General features: G+C 43.3%; 1 protein-coding gene across 4 annotated transcripts in view; it reads left to right on the top strand.

The window, feature by feature from the left end:
- The window catches only part of P4ha1 (prolyl 4-hydroxylase subunit alpha 1), a 139,830-nt gene that overhangs the window by 17,283 nt on the left and 104,342 nt on the right, over positions 1-18,205 (top strand). Inside the window, exon 3 of one of the 4 annotated variants that reach the window (XM_040732006.1) lies at positions 10,298-10,907. The exons of 2 other annotated variants lie outside the window; for them this stretch is intronic. In XM_040732006.1, coding sequence (XP_040587940.1) covers positions 10,298-10,475 — 178 coding nt within the window. In that variant the 3' untranslated portion in view covers positions 10,476-10,907. Of the gene's footprint in view, positions 1-10,297; positions 10,908-18,205 lie in introns of those variants that run through there. One more of the 4 variants, XM_040732004.1, reaches the window with a different exon arrangement.

The following is an 18,205-nucleotide window of genomic DNA, read 5'->3' as shown; positions in this document are numbered from 1 at the left end:
TGCCATTGTGTGTTTAAAGTATGATGCTTAGCATCTGATTTTGCAGAGGGCTATTGCTAAGAGATTGTCTTGAGTCCCAGAGGAAGCTGGATTTTTGAACAGTTTTTTGAGGGAGTGAGATGTAGTGGTTTGAACACTTACTCCCAGTTGGTGCATGGTTCTACAATGCTTAGTAGATGTGACCTTGCTGGAGGAAATATGTCACTGAGGGAGTGTGGTAGAATATTATTTGAAGGTGTGTGACTTTTGTTTATACTGCATTTGTTTAACTCTGTGAAGCTGTGATTCTTTGCCTTTCTAAAACACCTGAGGGTCTAATAAGGCGCTGAACTGCCAATAACAGGCAGGAGCAAGGATAGGTTTGGCTGGCAGGCAGAGAGTATAAATAGAAGGGGGAAAATGAAAAGAAGGAACAAGAGAGAGCAAGGGGAGGAGGACATCAAGGGCCAGCCACCCAGCCACCCAGCCAGCCATGGAGTAAGAAGAAGAGTAAGATCTACAAAAAAAAGAAAGATAAAAGCCCAAAGGGAAAAGGTAGACAGGTTAAACTAAGATAAAAAAAAAAAAAACTAACTAGAAACAAGCCAAGCTAAGGCCGGGCATTTATATGAGTAATAATAAGTCCCTGTGCATGTAGTATGAGTTGGGAGGTGGACTCCCCAAAAAAGAAAGAAAAATCACAACGAGGGTGAACTCTGAGAGCTCATCATCTTGCCTCAATACCCCAATATCAGTTTGTTTTCTTTGCTTCCGGTGTGGGAGTGTGTGGATGGAACTGTTAGCAGCAGGCTTCCTGCTCTGGTTGCTTGCTTCCGTATCTTCACTGCTGCTGTAGACAGTCTCTCTGGAATATGAGCCCAAATAAGCTTTCTTCTGTAGAACGCTTTTTGTTCATGATGTTCTATCACAACAACAGAAAGTAACTAATGCACGCATCAGACACCAAAGTGAAGCACTCTTCCTTCCCTCTTCTCCTCCCTTCGGTTTTAAGTTTGTCTTCCCATTCTGTCTTAGGATATAAATTGATTTTCACCTTGTTTTTCTTATGGGCACAAATCAGAATCACAGTGTTCTTTTCTGAATGGAAATTCCCAGAGGAAAGCCTGCCCTGTGTTAAATATTCTACAAAGTTGACTGAATAATTTGCAGTCCTTGACTATGGAGAATTGGAATGGCACAGATTCAGAGCCAAGTTATCTTTGGATAGTTTTAGCCCCATGAATAAGTTACTCATTGTCCACCTCTACAACTGATTGACAGTAGGTATAAATGATTCCTTGTCGTCACCCACCACCTCTGGCTCTTACAATCTTTCCATCTTGTCCGCCTTCATATGCAGGAGTATGACAACAGTGACTCATCTATTAACCATTGCCATGCTGATAAAGGACATAGTCCCTACCTAAAAGGGACCACAAGACTCTTCCCCTATTCTGTTGGCTGAAGAGACCAGATATTGGCTTCTCTGTAAGAGGAGTTGTTTGGAATGCCTGAATTATATGGAGTTCAGTTTGAAATTAAATTAGTTTGAAATTTGAATTATATATCTTAAAAGGAAGTCACAGTCTTATAAGATTAAAATACAAGCTTTGCCTGACAGTGGTGGCACACGCCTTTCATCCCAGCACTTGGGAGACAAAGGCAGGCAGATTTCTGCAAGTTGAGACCAGCCTGAGCTAAAGAGAGCTAATTCTAGGGCAGCCTCTAAAGTCACAAAGACACCCGGTCTCGAAAAGCCAAATAAAATAAAATGCAAGGTTTAAGCAAGATGGTCATCTTTCTAGTGTCCCCAAAGATTTCTGGGGAGGGTTTTGGGTTGTGGTAGAACAGAGACTGGAATAAACTACACCCAAGATTAACATACTAAAGAAAGACTGAAAACACTTCCCTGTCTGAGTTTCATAAGAGAGCATTCTCAAGAAAAGCCCAAAACATAAATATGAGTGGGGTGAGTCCTAAGCAAATGTCATAATAGGGTCACATGGCTTATAGTCACATGATTTGGGTACAGGGGTGTTTACCTCAGTTCACCAGTTTACTTTCATTGTAAGGTTATTTTCCCTTTCTTAATAAACTGCATTTCTATTTCTAACCATGTGTCCTTGATCTAACTAATTCTTTGCTGTGGCACTCAAGAGCTGGGATGCTTCAGCAGGTGGCCTGGGATTCAGATATGTGCCTGTGACAATGTCCCATCATTCAGCCATCCCCAGAAAGTGTTAAGCAAGGATCTGACTACACCACAGCAGAGTAATACCCACTCCAACCTCCATGAGGCAACAACTTCTCAGGGAGTGAGATCTGAAACACAAAACGGTATTCAAACTAACCAGCAGTGGGACTATGTAGTGTTACTGGCTGACACTGTGTGGGAGCTGGACTTTGAGGGAAAATTTTGGGACTTGGCCAGGTGGCAGAGACAGAAGCAGTGAGCATGTGCTAGAACAAGTTGGCACAGATACCTAAACCTACAGGAAGGACCTCGGTAAGGATTGCAAGGGAGACAAGGTGGTTGGGGAGCATGTAAACACTGACTCATGAGTCTGTCACATGGATGGCAGGTAGGATTTGTGACACTGCCCTTGCTCCACCCAACTACGCAATGGTGACCTGAGTCATGAACTAAGAGTTGGCATAGTTACTAAGCACAGAATAAATAGTGCTTCCAGGACTTTGACCAAGTTGCCTTTTTTTCCCCCCCGGAGACAGGGTCTTTCTATTATGTAGCTCTGGCTGTTCACAAACTCACTGTTTAAACAAGGCTAGCCTTGAAATGCCAGAGACTCACCTGCCTCTGCCACTGAAGTTGATGCTGTGGCACTCCCTGGGCAGTGTGTGGTACTGGGTCTTGTCTTTAGAGCCTACAGTGCACTGCAGAACTACTTAAGTCTTGTGACTGCATCAGAAAACTCTCCCCTCAATTCGGGCCTTGGCAGTCTACTTGGGGATATCTGCTGGGTCAATTCCGTGCCTATTCCTGCTGGAGTCTCTGCCCTCTTTTTTTTTTGTTTGTTTGTTTGTTTGTTTTTTTGAGACAGGGTTTCTCTGTGGCTTTGGAGGCTGTCCTGGAACTCCCTTGGTAGTCCAGGCTGGTCTCGAACGAGTCTCTGCCCTCTTACTGGTCCAAGATCTGGGAAGATTGTGGAATGGCTCCTCCCTCTAGGCATCAGCAAGCCATTACCAGCTCTTCCCTTAGTAGTGAGGCTTGTACAGGGCCCTGGCTGGGCAGACTGCTATGTGCTGAAAACGGTTGTCATTGTATCTTCTTTGTAGAGTGAATTCAAGATTTATTTCCTCTTAGTGTTGTGCCTGTGTCTTTCTTCTTACGCTGATATTTTATAGAAATCTGGAAGGCAGCTAAGGGACAGGGAGATAGGTTTTCTTTTCTTTTCTTTGTTGGGTTTTTTTTTTTTTTTTGGTTTTCCAAGACAGGGTTTCTCTGTATTACTTTGGAGACTGTCCTGGGACTCACTCTGTAGACCAGATTGGCCTCGAACTCACAGAGATCCACCTGCCTCTGCCTCCTGAATGCTGGGATTAAAGGCATGTGCCACCACCGCCCAACGAGAGATAGGTTTTTAGAAAAACCCAGAACAGAGTGTGTGGGCAGCAGAGGAACAGCAAGTTTGTAGGTAAACTGCAGACATTGTTAGGGTTGGGACAAACGGACAATTCATACACCTATGAAAAGAAACCTGCAGTCTATATTCTAATATCCACTCTATTTAGGGCAAAACACAGCAGAACTGAGATTTGAACCAGGTGCCTTCATCTTGCAGTCAGTGGGCAGGGATCAACATGCACAGAAAGCAAAACTGTCTTCAGAAAACTGTTGCTGGAGATTTTTAACTGCCCATAGAGTATGTCCAGTAGCTGCTTCTCATTACTAATGACAAGCCCAGCCATGTCTTAGACTTGGCAAAATCACATTTCTATCTATCTGTGTGTGTTTTATTATTTTCTATTAAAAAAATTTTCCATACAATATATTTTGATCATTTACCCCTCTCCCCGAACTCCTACCCACCCAACTTTGTTTTCTCTCTCTCTCAAAAAAAAAAGAAGCAAAAACAGGGGAATGGTGGGAGGAGGGGCAAGACTTCCTCCATTTTGGTTCAGTAAACTTAATTTTTTGCCAGGTACTCCCCCCCCCGCTACTTCTCACCTCTGTATTTCTAATTCAAAAGCTTAATCATGAATTCAATCTGAAGAGGACAGAGAGCTGTATGGGGCAAGTTTGTGTTCAGAGACCATGGTGCTTACATGTATATCCGGTATGAGATATTTGCTAAATCATGGCTGACGCCTGACATCCCAGGAACCATGACTCATCTAATAATGGTTGACACCAGGTATCTGGGAAACTGTAAAAGTTAGCAGTGATATAATCTCTTGTGTAAGTATTCCTGGCAAAGTGCCGCTTTTGTGTGTGATTTTTTTTATATAAATATAAAAAATATAGACTTGGGAAAAGAGACCAGTGCTTTGAACTACGTCTTTTGACTTTCGGGCAGCCTGTGTAGACCTGTTTGTGTCTACCTGTGGCTTCTGGGCCAGTACCCACCTGTGTGCAGCCTGAGGGCTCCCTCCCTTCCTCCCTCCCTTCCTTCCTTCCTGTTTCCCTCTTCTCTCTTCTTCCTAACCCCTTCCCCTCTCCTTCCTTTCATTTCCTCTTCCTCTCCCCCCTCTCCTCTCTTTTGTACTAAGGATAGAGCCTAGGGTCTACATACATGCTGGGTGGTAAGATACCTTTCTGCTATACCCCAGGCCTAAGGTGACACTATTAACTTTCACCCTAGCGTGTTCCTAGCACTTATGGTAAAGGAAGCTTCCAGGTGCAGAGAAGTCTCAGTGACCTTGAGGGTGAGTAATGAGTTCAATTCCAAACACCTGGAGGGACAGAACTCTGCTTGCCTGCCACCAATGGATCACTCTGGTGGCAGCCATGAGAACCACTTGGAGAGGCGGGGAAGAATTATTGGCAACCCATTCTCCCCGGGTCCCATTTGTTCCCTTTGTTCTTGCAAACTCAGTAACAAGGAAGCCCTGAACCTGGTGATTATCTGTCCTCAGAAGAGCTTGGGTTTTAGTCTCTTATCTCACTCGTGGCTTCCTTGCCAGCCAGGCAGAAGGCAGCTATGTATGCTTTTCATTGTTCCACTGTAGACATCAAGGCAACCAGTGCGGCCACCCTGTGACGAAGGCAGAGACTCAAGGTCTCTCCTGGGACTGAGGAACTGGGGTAAAACTCATGTATAGGAATGATGGGAAGTGTTACATAATAACACTGGCAGATGTGCTATGATGAAACGTAATAAGGAGAATAAAAGTCCCCAAGTAAGTGAGGGGGGTTACGTGAGCAGAAGCTCAGACCCATGAGCAGCTGCAACAGCATCGCATGGGCTGCTACTCCCTTAGTCCACAATCGTAGGATGTGCTCTGGCCGTGGAATCCCAGACCACAGATGTGCCAATTAATTCTACCTAACCAAAGGCAGTCATTGTCTTCTCAAGGCCCTTCATCTTGAGATAACTTTGTATGAAAACTTAGTGTGCTAAGTATTCTCTGTAACAATGAAAACTCTACTGAGACTTACAGCCTCAGGACTCCTCCTTCTCTCTTCTCAAGGCCTTCAAGTCTCATGATAACCTCTGGTATGCTAAGTAATCTCTGTCACCATGGGAACCCTGTAGGCTGGGATTTGCAACCTCAGGACAACCCCCCCCTCCTGTTTTTCTTTAAAAGTGCCTTTGCTTTTGCGATTCGGGGACTTCAACTCTCCTTTCAGAGTTGAGCCCTAGCTAGCTAGCTGGTTTTCCGGAAATAAATGGTCCTTCTTGTACTTGCATTCGATGCCGTTAAGCTCCTTAAAGCCTCGGGGTCCTCTCTGAGTGAGGTAAAGGTAAAATGATCTGAAGTTCAAGTCACAGAACCAGTCATGGTCATCTGTGAACTACTGAGAAGGAATGTCTCTCAAGAAACAACTTTTTAGTGGATTGTAACTGTTCAAACATGGAAGCATGGTTCAGAGAGACAGCACAACCCAATGATTAACCAGGGTGGCTGGGCTAGGATCAGCTGAGTTGCTTCTGAGGGTAGGGTGTGGTCAGTGAGTCTTGACTCATACAGACTCTTTGCTTGGCTCAGGGATCTCAGCTCCTGACCCCAGCAGAGCTGCTTGATGCTTGACTGGAGCTGCTTACCATCTGGTACTGGTCTAGTCTAGAATGGAGTTAAGAAGTTGCTTCGCAAAACCTGCCGCACTCAAGAAATAGGATGGGTGCTGCTACCTTCAGCAAATTCTTGGGTCTTGAATTCTGTTCCCTTTCTTGTTATTCCCTTGCTCTCGGGTTGGGTCGAAGTACACAGATAAGGTCAGATGAGCAGCTACAAGGAAAATCCACATAGGGAAATGGAAATTTGGGTGAGGGGCCTGCTCTACACAGTCCTGTTTCTGTGTTCTGCTCCAAGCATTCCAGGAATTGGTGACTTGTCTTCAGATTTTCGGTCAAAATACAAATCTACCCTCTGCCGTGTTATGTGTTTGTGTTCTGGGTCAGGTATGAATGAAATTCGGCAGCAGAAATATGACCATACATCCTGTGATTCCATTTCTAACCATTGTACAGAGAGAGAAAGCAAATCCATCAGGATAAAAAGAGGTCATCAAAGCCTAGATAATGGGGATGGGGGTAGGGTCACAGCAACATGGCAGAGAGTATCTTCTTGGCATAATAAAATGTTCTAAATTACTGTGGTGATGCATACACACACACACACAGCTCCATGTGTAGATTTTAAATAACTGAACTGTAGACATTTTTTAAAAAGTATTTTGTGGCATGGGTATTTTATAACAATAAAAAATAAATATGAGGCCAGGTGGTGCTGGTACACACCTTTAATCCCAGCACTCAGGAGGCAGATCTCTGAGTTCAAGGCCACCCTGGTCTACAAAGCAAATTCCAGGATACCCAGGGATACATAAAGAAAATCCTGCCTCAAAAAGAAAATATGATAGTAGAAAAGAAAATTTTGAAGACCAATGTCTTCATATGTCTATCATCATTAGGAAAATTACTGGATTAATTTTTTGTTTATTTTAGATATATATGGTAGAAAAATTTTAAATACTCAATAGGTAGTATTGTTCTTATAGTGCTACTTTATTCCTTTTGTCAATCACCAAGCAGGCTTCTAGGAAGTAGCTAAGGGGCTGACTGAATTAACCCCCGTGGAAGCTGCACTGGGCACCTAATACCTTCCGTTACAGCCATGCAGTCAGCATGGGTTTGTGAACCTTCAGCTGCGGCTAGACCTGCTCTTAGCAGTTGAGATCTGGCAGGTGCTCACATGGGGTCTCACATTTTCGTTTAAAAAGACAGAAAAACAACAAAGAGAAACACTCGGATTCTGTGGCCTGTGGAGGGGAAGGACTGGAAGCGTGAGCTAAGGAACAAAGCAGAGACAGGGCTGGGAGGGGCCCTGAGAGCACACAGTGGGTCAGCACAGCTCTAGGTCTGCTTAAGGTAGGCAGGCAGAGCTACCCTGCCAAGTGATGGTTGGGGACCAGTGAGAGGGCTCAGCAGACAAAGGTACCTGCGGCTAAACCTGTCAGCCTGAGTCCAGTCTTTGAGTTTAATATAGTGGAAGGAAAACTGACTCCCACAGGATGCTCCCTGTCCTCCACATGTGTGCCATTGCATGTACATGTACACACACACACACACACACACACACACACACACACACAGCAACAACAACATAGAGGATGGTCTAGTCCTGTAAGAAAACTGTGGAATGGCCAAAACCAGAGCAGGAAGTGAGGTCAAGAGCGTAAAGAAAGTTCCTGTGAGGAGCTGTTGGCTAGGTTCACCATGTGCCTTTGATTTTGTGATCCCCTGCATCTCTGGGTCTTGCTGCCTGGAAGGGCCTGCTCCAACAGGTAGTTTATTCTTAGAGATGGGAAATGTGCAAATAAAGCAACCTGGACTCCACAGGCCACAGCCCAATTACCCAATTAAGAGGTTCTCAGAGCCCAGCCATAGTGGCCCATGCTTTTAATCCCAGCACTTGTAAGGCAGAGGTAAGAGGATCCATGTGAGTTTGAAGCTAGCCTGGTCTACAGAGTTCCAAGATAGGCTCCAAAGCTACAGAGAAACCCTGGAGAGAGAGAGAGACAGAGACAGAGACAGAGACAGAGACAGAGACAGAGACAGAGACAGACAGACAGACAGACAGACAGACAGACAGACAGACAGACAGACACAGACAGTCTCAGTCCCTGGGCCTATCCACTTGCCCAGATGTCCGGGTCCAGACACAAGGTAATTAGGAAAGTGCTATAGAGCCTACAAAAGCTCTCCAAAGCAACCACCCTCTCTAGCCTGTTTATTCTCATTCTCCTGCTCCTTCTGCAGAGAAGCTCCTAGTCTACATCATCTGCTCTCTTGCTGGGCTCTTGTGGATCTTGGTGCTTTTGGAATGGCCCCGTAAGGCTGTGTACACTATTTCTAGGATCTTCAAATGCAAACTTCTTTCCACGTCTATCTTTTAATATAGCCCAATTAAACAACAACACTTCCTATTATAATAATCACATAGAAACTGATTTTTCTGTACATCTCCAACTCCTCACAGGTCCCATAAAGTAACCAACAGCAGCATAAAGCCCGACAATTCCGTCTTGGTTTTGTATCAAGCTTCACTCGGGGCCACCTGCTTATCTTTGCACATGCATGTTAATCATTTAAGGAGTGCCAAGAAGCTTGGTGATAACCGAGGGTTCATCCTTCTGCAAAAGCTAGGGGAACGGAGATAAGAATAACAGAAGCATCGTACTGTCAGCGTCCACGATGTTCTCTTCTAGGCCAGTAAATAGAATGTATCTTCGTTCCAAGAACATGAATTTCTTTCAGGACAGATGCCTCCCTTCCTAAGGGCACACCTTAAAGCAATGGGAATCACATTGTTCCCCACAAGCAACTTACTCCTAAGACCTCCTGGCAGAGCCAGAATGAGCCGAGCAACTGGGCCAGATCCTAACAAAGTTGCTTAATTGTGTATCTCTTGTCCTCTGCCTGCTTCTCTTTCTGTTTAGACTTGAAGTTTGGGCTGGGGGTGTAGCTCAGTTGTTAGAGGGCTTGTCTGGCACACACAAACCCCTGTGTTTTATCCCAGTACAACATAAACCAGCTGTGGTGATGCACACCTGTGGTTCCAATGCTCAGGTGGGGAAGGCAGAAGCATCAGGAGTTCAAGGCCATCCTTGTTTACAGAGTAAGTTTCTTTTGTGGGTAATTCAGAAAAGCAGGCAGGCTTAGCAATACACATTGGAACGGTGTTGTAGTGACTACAGTATGTGTGTGTGTCCGGGTTGGGGCACTGGGGGTGTGGTGTATGTGTTGGGAAAGGTTACATGTATTATTACTTCAAAGGGATAATTAATTATTCCTCCTATCTCCTTTGCTTGTCTTACCAAGGGTGGTGTCCTGGCCAGGAAATTGTCAGGCTCACCTAGATAAACCCCTAATGAGAAAGACAATAATACGAAATGTTCTGATCTTTGGAGTAGGTCAGAATATCATATCTCTATCCAGAGCCACAGATACTCTTTTCTTTTTACCAACCTTAAGGAAAACCAAAGCTGATATTTAGATTTCATTGTTACCATGGAAACAGGAAGTGATGTCTGAAACCTCAGTGATCTCCAGTGATATTATAACCTCAAATTCTACCGGACAAACGTAATTGGGTTATGTAGGGTTTTAAATTTTTCTTCTTAGACTATGTCCCTAAGAATTATTGATTTTCATGTAATTGTTTGGATCATTATGTTTGTGCCTATCTATCATATTATCTAGTTTTGTATATGTGTATTTATATTGATAATAGTAAAAAAGAGTTTCTTCCTTTCAGTCTGATAAGAGTTTTTCATTTCAATCAAAAAACAAAAACATGGGGGGAAGGAAAGAAGGAAGGAAGGAAGGAAGGGAAATAAATAAATTCTAAAAATAGGTGTTGGAGAAATGGCTGTGGCAAATAGAATTTGTCAATTTCAGTTCCCAGCACCTGCTTTGAGCAGCTCAAAACTGCTTGTATCTCTAGGTCTAGGATTTCACATTTTTCTGGCCTTTGCAGCACCTGCACACACACACACACACACACACACACACACACACACACACACACACACATCTCTGCAAAACCCTGTAAATAAAGAAGACACTACATTCTATATCTTACTGTTGTACCCACTGTGGTTACCAACCTTCATCAAAGAATCTTCTCTTCACAGCACATGGAGAGCATCACAGAAAACCACAGCTGGACACAGTGCTGAGATCAGTGAACCACAGGGAGTCCAGCCCAACAGACTCATCTACATCACAATTCCCATGTCTACGGCTCCCGAAACATTGCAGAAGAGGGGGCTGAAGAATGTCAGAGCCGAAATACTGGGAAGTCTATTGTGAAACAGTCTCTCCTAGAAAAAGCTACATAAACAAGATGAACTATGACGATATCAATTAGATGTGTTAACTGGGAAGGGGAAATTTTCACAGGGTCCCACCCCTAGACAAAGAGCTACAGGCAACTATTGACTGCTGGAATGAGAATTCACCTTTCCCAGAGATGAGCATTCCCACTGGTAGTCCAATGCAGAGTGATCAGCCTTGAAACCAGATGTACCCCACCAACAAAAACAGACTCAGCAGTGTGTGTGTGTGTGTGTGTGTGTGTGTGTGTGTGTGTGTGTGTGTGTGTGACAAATATAATCAAAGAGAAGAAGCTATCAGTTTGAAAGTGGAGAGGTTAGAGGTACTAAAGTAAAGAAGGGAGAAAGCGATATAGTTATATTTCAATTAAAAACATTAAAAAACAGCTTGCAGTAGTAGTGGCACACATCTTTGATCCCAGCACTGGGGAGGCAGAAGTAGGTAGATTTTCTGTGATTTCAAGGCCAGCCAGTTGTATAGGGTGATTTTCAGGACAGCCAAGCTACACAGAGAAACCCTGTCTCAAAAAAAAACAAAAACAAAAACAAAAACAAAAAGCAAAAAAAGGACTGGAGAAATGGCTCAGAGGCTAAGAGAATTAGCTGCTCTTCCAAAGGTTCTGAGTTCAATTCCCAGCAACCACATGGTGGCTCACAACCATCTATGATGAGATCCGGTGCCTTCTGTCCTGAAGGCAAACATGTAGGCAGAACTCTGTATATATAATAATAAATAAAACCTTAAAAAAACAAAAAAAACCAGACAATATCAAATATGAAAAAAGATAGAAAATTATAGGTGTAAATTTTTCTTCAATTAAAAAAAGGCTATAGGGAGTGTAGGGAGACTGGATGAAAGAAATATGCTCCCCGAATACCAAGTAATTCTGCAACTGTCATCATAGTCTCTAACCAGACTAACTGTATGTTTTCCCTATTTGTCTATGGTTACTTACACTTTATAAAATAAATTGTCCTGTTGAGTTTTTAATTAGTTCGTTGCTCATCAAGTTTAATTGTTCCTTTCACCAACTTTCTTTTAGAATTTTAATTTAATGGGGAGGCATTTAGTTCTCATTTTAGAAAAGGTGTGTCCCCCAATGTCTAGGCTACTATTGATTTGTGGATTTAAAATTTTTATTTATTTACCCTAGGAGTTGTAAGATGAAATAATACCTTATTTCGCCCTTCAAACTTGTTTAACACACACACACTATTTCCTTAGTGTTGTACCAAATTCATATATGTGGAAATAAAGTTGTGTTATAAGAAAAATCAGACAATTACTTCACTTTGGACACCTTCACAGCAAAATCTTTACCTTCCCATATATCAGGCATTATTTATGGTTAGAATAAAGACTAAAGGCCCAACCTGAGAGAAGTCAGGACTCTGCTGTTGTTGTGGACATAGCCAGACTCTGCCTTTTTGTTCACAATCAGAAATGGAAGTGAAATTCCATTGATAATGGTTTTGGAGTGTTGCACATTTGTTTCCAATGGATATGAGGCTATCTCTTATAACTTTTCCTATCCCTGTTATTTGTACTATGGGTTATTTTGTGGATTGTTTAGTCTAGGGATGTGGTAGTTAATGTACAGTAACTCATGCTGTGTTTGTTGTTTATTATCCTCCATAATTTTGGATATTTGCCATAGTTTCCTAAGATTTTAGCATCTGCAAAAGTTTACTTCTCCCATGTCCGTTCCCGTAGGCTGTTACCAGAAAGTGCTGGCCACATTTCAGGGGTTGGGTGGGGGTCTTTCCTCGTTAAATAATCTCATCAAGGACGTCCTTCACAAGAGCACCCAGCGGCTTTGTGTTGTAGTTGACTCCAGAGCTAGTCACACTGACAACCAAGGTTAGCTATCATACATCTGCTCTAAGAGGTCCTCGCTGCATAAGCTTCCTGCTGGAGACAAGAGTCTTACCACATGGTACTTACTGTCCTGGTGTGGAGAGTGTTTCCTGACTCTTAACAGGATGGATCCATAAGTTGAGTCCTGAGATCTTATGGAATTTCCCCTGGTGCCTTTCGAAAGGGAATAAGAGAGTGGGGGGGTGAGTGATCTTCTAAGCATCAACTGTCCTGGTTCAAATGAGGGAGTGCCTGGTTCCCTGGATCAGGCCTCAGAAAGCTTTTGGACAGCGATTTGGAACTTTGCTGGTAGTGTTACATGCTCAGTAAGGGATGAGGTTTCTGAGTCACTGGTAAGAAAAGGTCTTCATCTTAACACTTTAAAAGGACTTAAACATACTCTATCAGTAGGTTTCTGATCCTATTAAGGGTAATGAGGAGTGTACCTCTTCCTAAACTCCTAATCTCTTCTTTTACATATATAGGTATGCATGCATGTGTATGAACTGTGCTTGTATATACATGTGTCCAGGGATGACACACAACCAGTGTGAGAGCTTGTCCCTGGAGCAGACAGACTCCCCCTCTCTCCTCATCTGTAACTTTTTCTTGGGGTGATCCATGTGGAATTTCCCCACTTCGAACTGGTATATCACCTGGTGTTGCCATTATGCTGGTCTTATTCAGGCAACCATATTGTTGAGAGTTGATGGGTACAGCTTCCCCATCAGACATCCTGGTCTTCTGGTACTTGCAATCTTTCTGGCCCCTCTTCCATGATTTTCTCTGAGCAGTGGCATTTCAGATGTGATCAGCTGAGAATGTGTACCCACAGTCTAAAGATATAGGTGTAGGCTCTATGATGACTAATGTTAGGTTTTAAGTTTAAATTACTCTGCTTAAGAGATTTATAAAGCAAAAATGCCCCTAACTGTAAGCCCCACTTGCCCAAGGACAGATAGCTTCCTGGAATGCTGGGGCTGTCGTTCATGTAAGATAACAAGCTACATGTGTTTTTCACTTCTGTAAACAAGCTTGGTTGCCCCATCTGCACAGAATGCATGCTTGATCAAATGTGGGCAGAAGGTAAGCAGGCAGGAAGTAGGTCAGGATATAGGCTTGTCCCTGATTGAATGAAGGCAGAGAGTATGCTACCGTGTGAGTTTTGCCTTTATGAGCTCCTACTAATGTAATTTGGAGCCTTGGGAATCCTGCATATGGACCTGACCAGTATCCAACACCCATGGTCCTTGCCACTATTTGATAAAGCTTGCTTCAGATTTGACTCAAAACTTGTGGTAGTGGTCTTATTCTTGCCTAGTGGTGTTAACAGTCTCATCCCTTATCAATGGAGTTTTTTTTTTCTGTAACCAATGGAAACTACTGCAGAGATCCCCAATTGGTCAGGATCTCCTTTTGATGTCCTTTAATAGGAATCATTGCCACTTCTGGAGGTAAGAAAACTGAGAACAACAGTCTGTCTATTCCTTGTCATAGCAGTGAGGAATTGTCTTTCCTTCCAAAACCAACCAAACAAACAAACAAAAAACCTAAACAAAAAGCCTACATGTGCCTTTTAGATACTCCAAAGAGGAATATCTAAAGCCTGTTTTTCATTACTTAATTCCAGTGCTCTGGTTAGGGCAATTAATTCTATGAGGAGGACATTTGTGTTGGAGGGGAAAGGCTTACTCTCAACAGTCTCATTTAAGGTAACTATTGCATAGCCTGCTCTCCCAAACTCAGGTTGTATGAAGAAACTCCTGCCTGCAAACAGAGTCCATCCTGGATTTTCCAGAGAATCATCTCTAAGACCTTCCGTAGTTTCGTGTCAGAGTTATTTTCGTTCACATTAGCAGTCTACTTTCTTAATCTCTTTAGATAGAAATGTAATAGGATTCAGGATGGGGCATGCTATAAGCTGTGCAGTCTGTCCCTCCAGCAACATGGCCTGGTATCTTCAAAGATGGTTGTATCTGGGTCAAAGGTTCATTTCAGGAGCTGACTACATTAAGGTCAAGTTGCTTCCCAGTGAGAGTTTTATGGCCTCAGGAATTGAGAGGCCACAGTAGCCTGAGGCAGACCAACACCCCTTGGTGACTAAATCTAGCTGTTTGCTTAGAAACACAAGAGTTCCTAGATAGATCCTCTGGTTTATGTGAATACCCCTAGAGCTATTCTTTTGGTTCACTGTAAATTGAATTCCTTTCTCGCAGGCAAGGTCAAGGCCGGTGCTGCCAATAAAGCCAGCTTAAGCAGCTTAAAGGCCAGCTTGTGTTCAGATTCTTAGCTCGGGGACTGACTTCTGGAACTTTGGGGTTTTTCATTAATTGATATAGAGTCTTGGCAATCTCTCCATCGCTGGATATATCCACCAGCCATGGGTATCCAGTGATATCCCAAATCCCCTAAGCTGCTTGAGAATCCTGTGTAAAAGATAGGGTAGAATAGGCCCTGTTGTCAGCTTCCCTGATTTTCCCTATCAGCCTGACTATACCTGGATATTTAACAGATCTGGGTCTAAATGTTGAGGATTTTGTGGCCCCTGGTGGTGAGGAAGTGAAGAAGAGTCTGGGTTCTGCTCTGTGAGCCTTTTAGAAAGGTGGCATATGACAGCTAATCTTGGGTGTTACTGTGACATACCTAGGAAGAGGAAACTCCCAACTAAGGGAATTAACTCCATCAGATGGTAAGCCAGGCTATAGGGAAACCTCTAAACCAGACCACTCCATGGTGTACAGATACAAATAAAAGGGTTGTTGCAAACACGAAACAGCATAGAAAGGGGAGAGTCATTTGGGGGAGTCCAAAGCTGCCATGGCTACCCCTCAGGAGCAGAGAGAGAAGTGGAGAGCGGGGGAAGAAACCCTCCGAGTTTTAAAGAGAGCAATGTAGCTATGGTAGGGGAGGAAACTGCAAGCTGGAACAGCCTGGAAGTTTAGGGTCAGAAGAGCCCAGTGGCTTTGATATACCCCCACGGGTATATGCCAATAGAGAACCATGGGTATATGGGTATATGCTCCTTTTGTCTGAGGTGAGGGGAGATAAGGCATGTAGCTCTCTCTGGCAGGCAGAAATCCATTGAGCAAGATGCTGGGACATGGATGCTTCAGGATGAAGTTCTTATTCTCAAATGTTTACCCATAGATGGACCTCCTGTCAGTGCCATTATGGCCTGTGAAGTCCATCCTGGCATGTGTGAGTCTTGGAATAATTCCTTGAAAGGAGGTACCTTGTATCCAAACCCTTTCTGTCCAGTGCTCAAAGCACAAAAGTTTTCCACTGTCATTGAAATGTTGTCTGCAAACAGCTTGAAGGAGATAGGCCCAGGGGCTTACCATTGGCTTTGATGTCAAAGAACAAGGTCCCTATAGCAGACAGGGGACAGTGGCATCTGCAAAATCGAGGATTTTAGATTTTCCCATTCTTTTGATTAGTTTTTTTTAATTTGTAGCCCTAATTACATAGCTATAGATCTATTATTAGATGTATAAGTATCAAACACATGAGTGGTTTAAGATTTATTTTTTGAGACAGGGTCTCACTATGTAGCTCTAGTTGTCCTGGAACTCATTATGTAGACCAAACTGGCCTTGAACTCACAGAGATCTGCCTTCCTCTGTCTCCTGAATGCTGGGATTAAAGATGTGTGCCACCCCAGCTGGTCAAGTTGAGTTAAAAGATACTTTTAACTGTTCAAAATAATATATTATCCCAACACTCGTTTTCTTTTTTAAACTTTATCTGAACTGTATATATGTGTGTATATAAAATTTATTTTTATTTTTGTTTTATATGTATACATATTTTTCCTGCAAGTATGTCTATGTACCACATGCTTGTCTGATGCCCTTGGAGGCCAGAAGAGGGTGTCTTTGCATTCTCTGGAACTAGAGTTACAGATGGTTGTGAGCTGCTATGTGGGTGCTGGAAACCTAATCTAGATTCTCTGTAAGAAGAATGAGTGCTCTTAGCTGATGGACCTTCTCTCCAGCCACCAATTTTCTTAATAGGTTTTACTAATTTTTTTATCAGGTAATATTAAATCCTAGGAACTGGAGATACTGCTCAAAGGTTAAAAACGCACACTACTCTTTTTCTAAATATATTTATTTTTATTTTTCTCTCATATATTATATCCTGACTGCAGTTTCCCCTTCCCCCTCCCCATCCTCTCCCCATCCCCCACCCGGGCCTCCCTGTCTTCCAGATCCATCCCCTTCCACCTCCCCTCAGAAAAGAGCTGGCCTCAGAGGGACATTAACCAAGCTACAATAAGACCAGGCACATCAAGGTTGAACAAGACAACCCAGTAGGAGGAAAAGGGTCCCACAAGCAGGCAAAAGAGTTAGAGACACCCACAGTCCCACTTCCACTATTAGGAATTCCACAAAAACACCGAACTACTTAGTCATAACATAGATGCAGAGGACCTAGGTCAAATTCCTACAGGCTCCCCCATCTCCATGAACCCTCATGAGTCCCAGTCAATTGAATCTGTGGGTGATGTTCTGGTGGTGTCCCTAACCCCTCTGGTTCTTCGGATCCTTCCTCCCCCTCCTCCACAGGACTCCACAAGCTCTGACTGATGTTAGGCTGTGAGATTCTGCATCCGATCACATCAGTTGCTAGATGAAGTCTCTTGTAGAAAAAAAAATTTTTTTCGAGACAGGGTTTCTCTGTATTGTTTTGGAGGCTGTCCTGGAACTTGCTCTGTAGACAAGGCTGGCCTCAAACTCACAGAGATTCACCTGCCTCTGCCTCCCGAGTGCTGGGATTAAAGGAGGGTGCCACAAATGCCCGGCCTAGAATATTATTTTAAGGTGTGCTATATTTGTTTATACTCTGGAACATTTGTTTAATGATGAAAAGATGTTACTTTGTTTATGCTGCATTTGTTTGACTCTGTGAAGCTGTGTTACTTTATCTGTCTAAAATACCTGATGGTCTAATAAAGAGCTGAATGGCAGGAGCAAGGATAGGCAGAGCTGGCCAGCATAGAGAACGAATAAGAGGAGAAATCTGAGCAAAAGAAGGAACGAGAAAACAGGCAGAGGAGGATGCCAGGGGCCAGCCACCCAGCAAGCCACCGAGTATGAGTGAAAATAAGATATATAGAAGTAAGAAAAGGAAAAGGCCCAGAGGCAAAAGATAGATGGGATAATTTAAATTAAGAAAAGCTGGCAAGAAACAAGCCAAGCTAAGGCCGGTAATAACTCTCTAATTCTCTCTCTCTCTCTCTCTCTCTCTCTCTCTCTCTCTCTCTCTCTCTCTCTCTCTCTCTCTCTCTGTGTGTGTGTGTGTGTGCGTGCGTGCGTGCGTTTTTTTGGGAGCTGGGTGGCAGACCCCCAAAAGAGTAAAAGTGGACTGGAGAGATGACTCAATGGTTAAGAACACTGGCTGCTCTTCCAGAGGTCCTGAGTTCAATTCCCAGCAACCACAACCATCTGTAATGAGACCTGGTGTCCTCTCTTCTGGCCTGTAGGTATACATGCAGACACAACATTGTATACATAATAAATAAATATTTTTCTTAAAAGGAGTAAAAAGTAAAGAATTATGAGTAAAAGAGTAAAAACAACCAACACAGTCTCTCTGGTCTCTTTGATGACAATTCTGCTAAGCCCCTATTCCAGAACACTTTGCAGGCAGAACAAACTGTAGGTCGAAGGTTTTGTGACTGGCTTGGTGTCCCAACCCCTCCACTTGAGCCCTTGCCTGGTTACAGAAGACAGACAGTTGGGGCTCTGTGTTCCCTATTCCTTAGTCTTTGCTAAGGTTACTCTTGTAGATTTCATGGAGTTTCCATTGCATTAGGTTTACACCTCATCCCTGAAATACCCCCCAAC

Source organism: Mesocricetus auratus, unplaced genomic scaffold, assembly GCF_017639785.1.
Source record: "Mesocricetus auratus isolate SY011 unplaced genomic scaffold, BCM_Maur_2.0 Super-Scaffold_100027, whole genome shotgun sequence".
Lineage (NCBI taxonomy): Eukaryota > Metazoa > Chordata > Mammalia > Rodentia > Cricetidae > Mesocricetus > Mesocricetus auratus.
The sequence above is the reverse complement of the archived record's forward strand: the minus strand, read 5'-3'. Positions and strand labels throughout refer to the sequence as shown.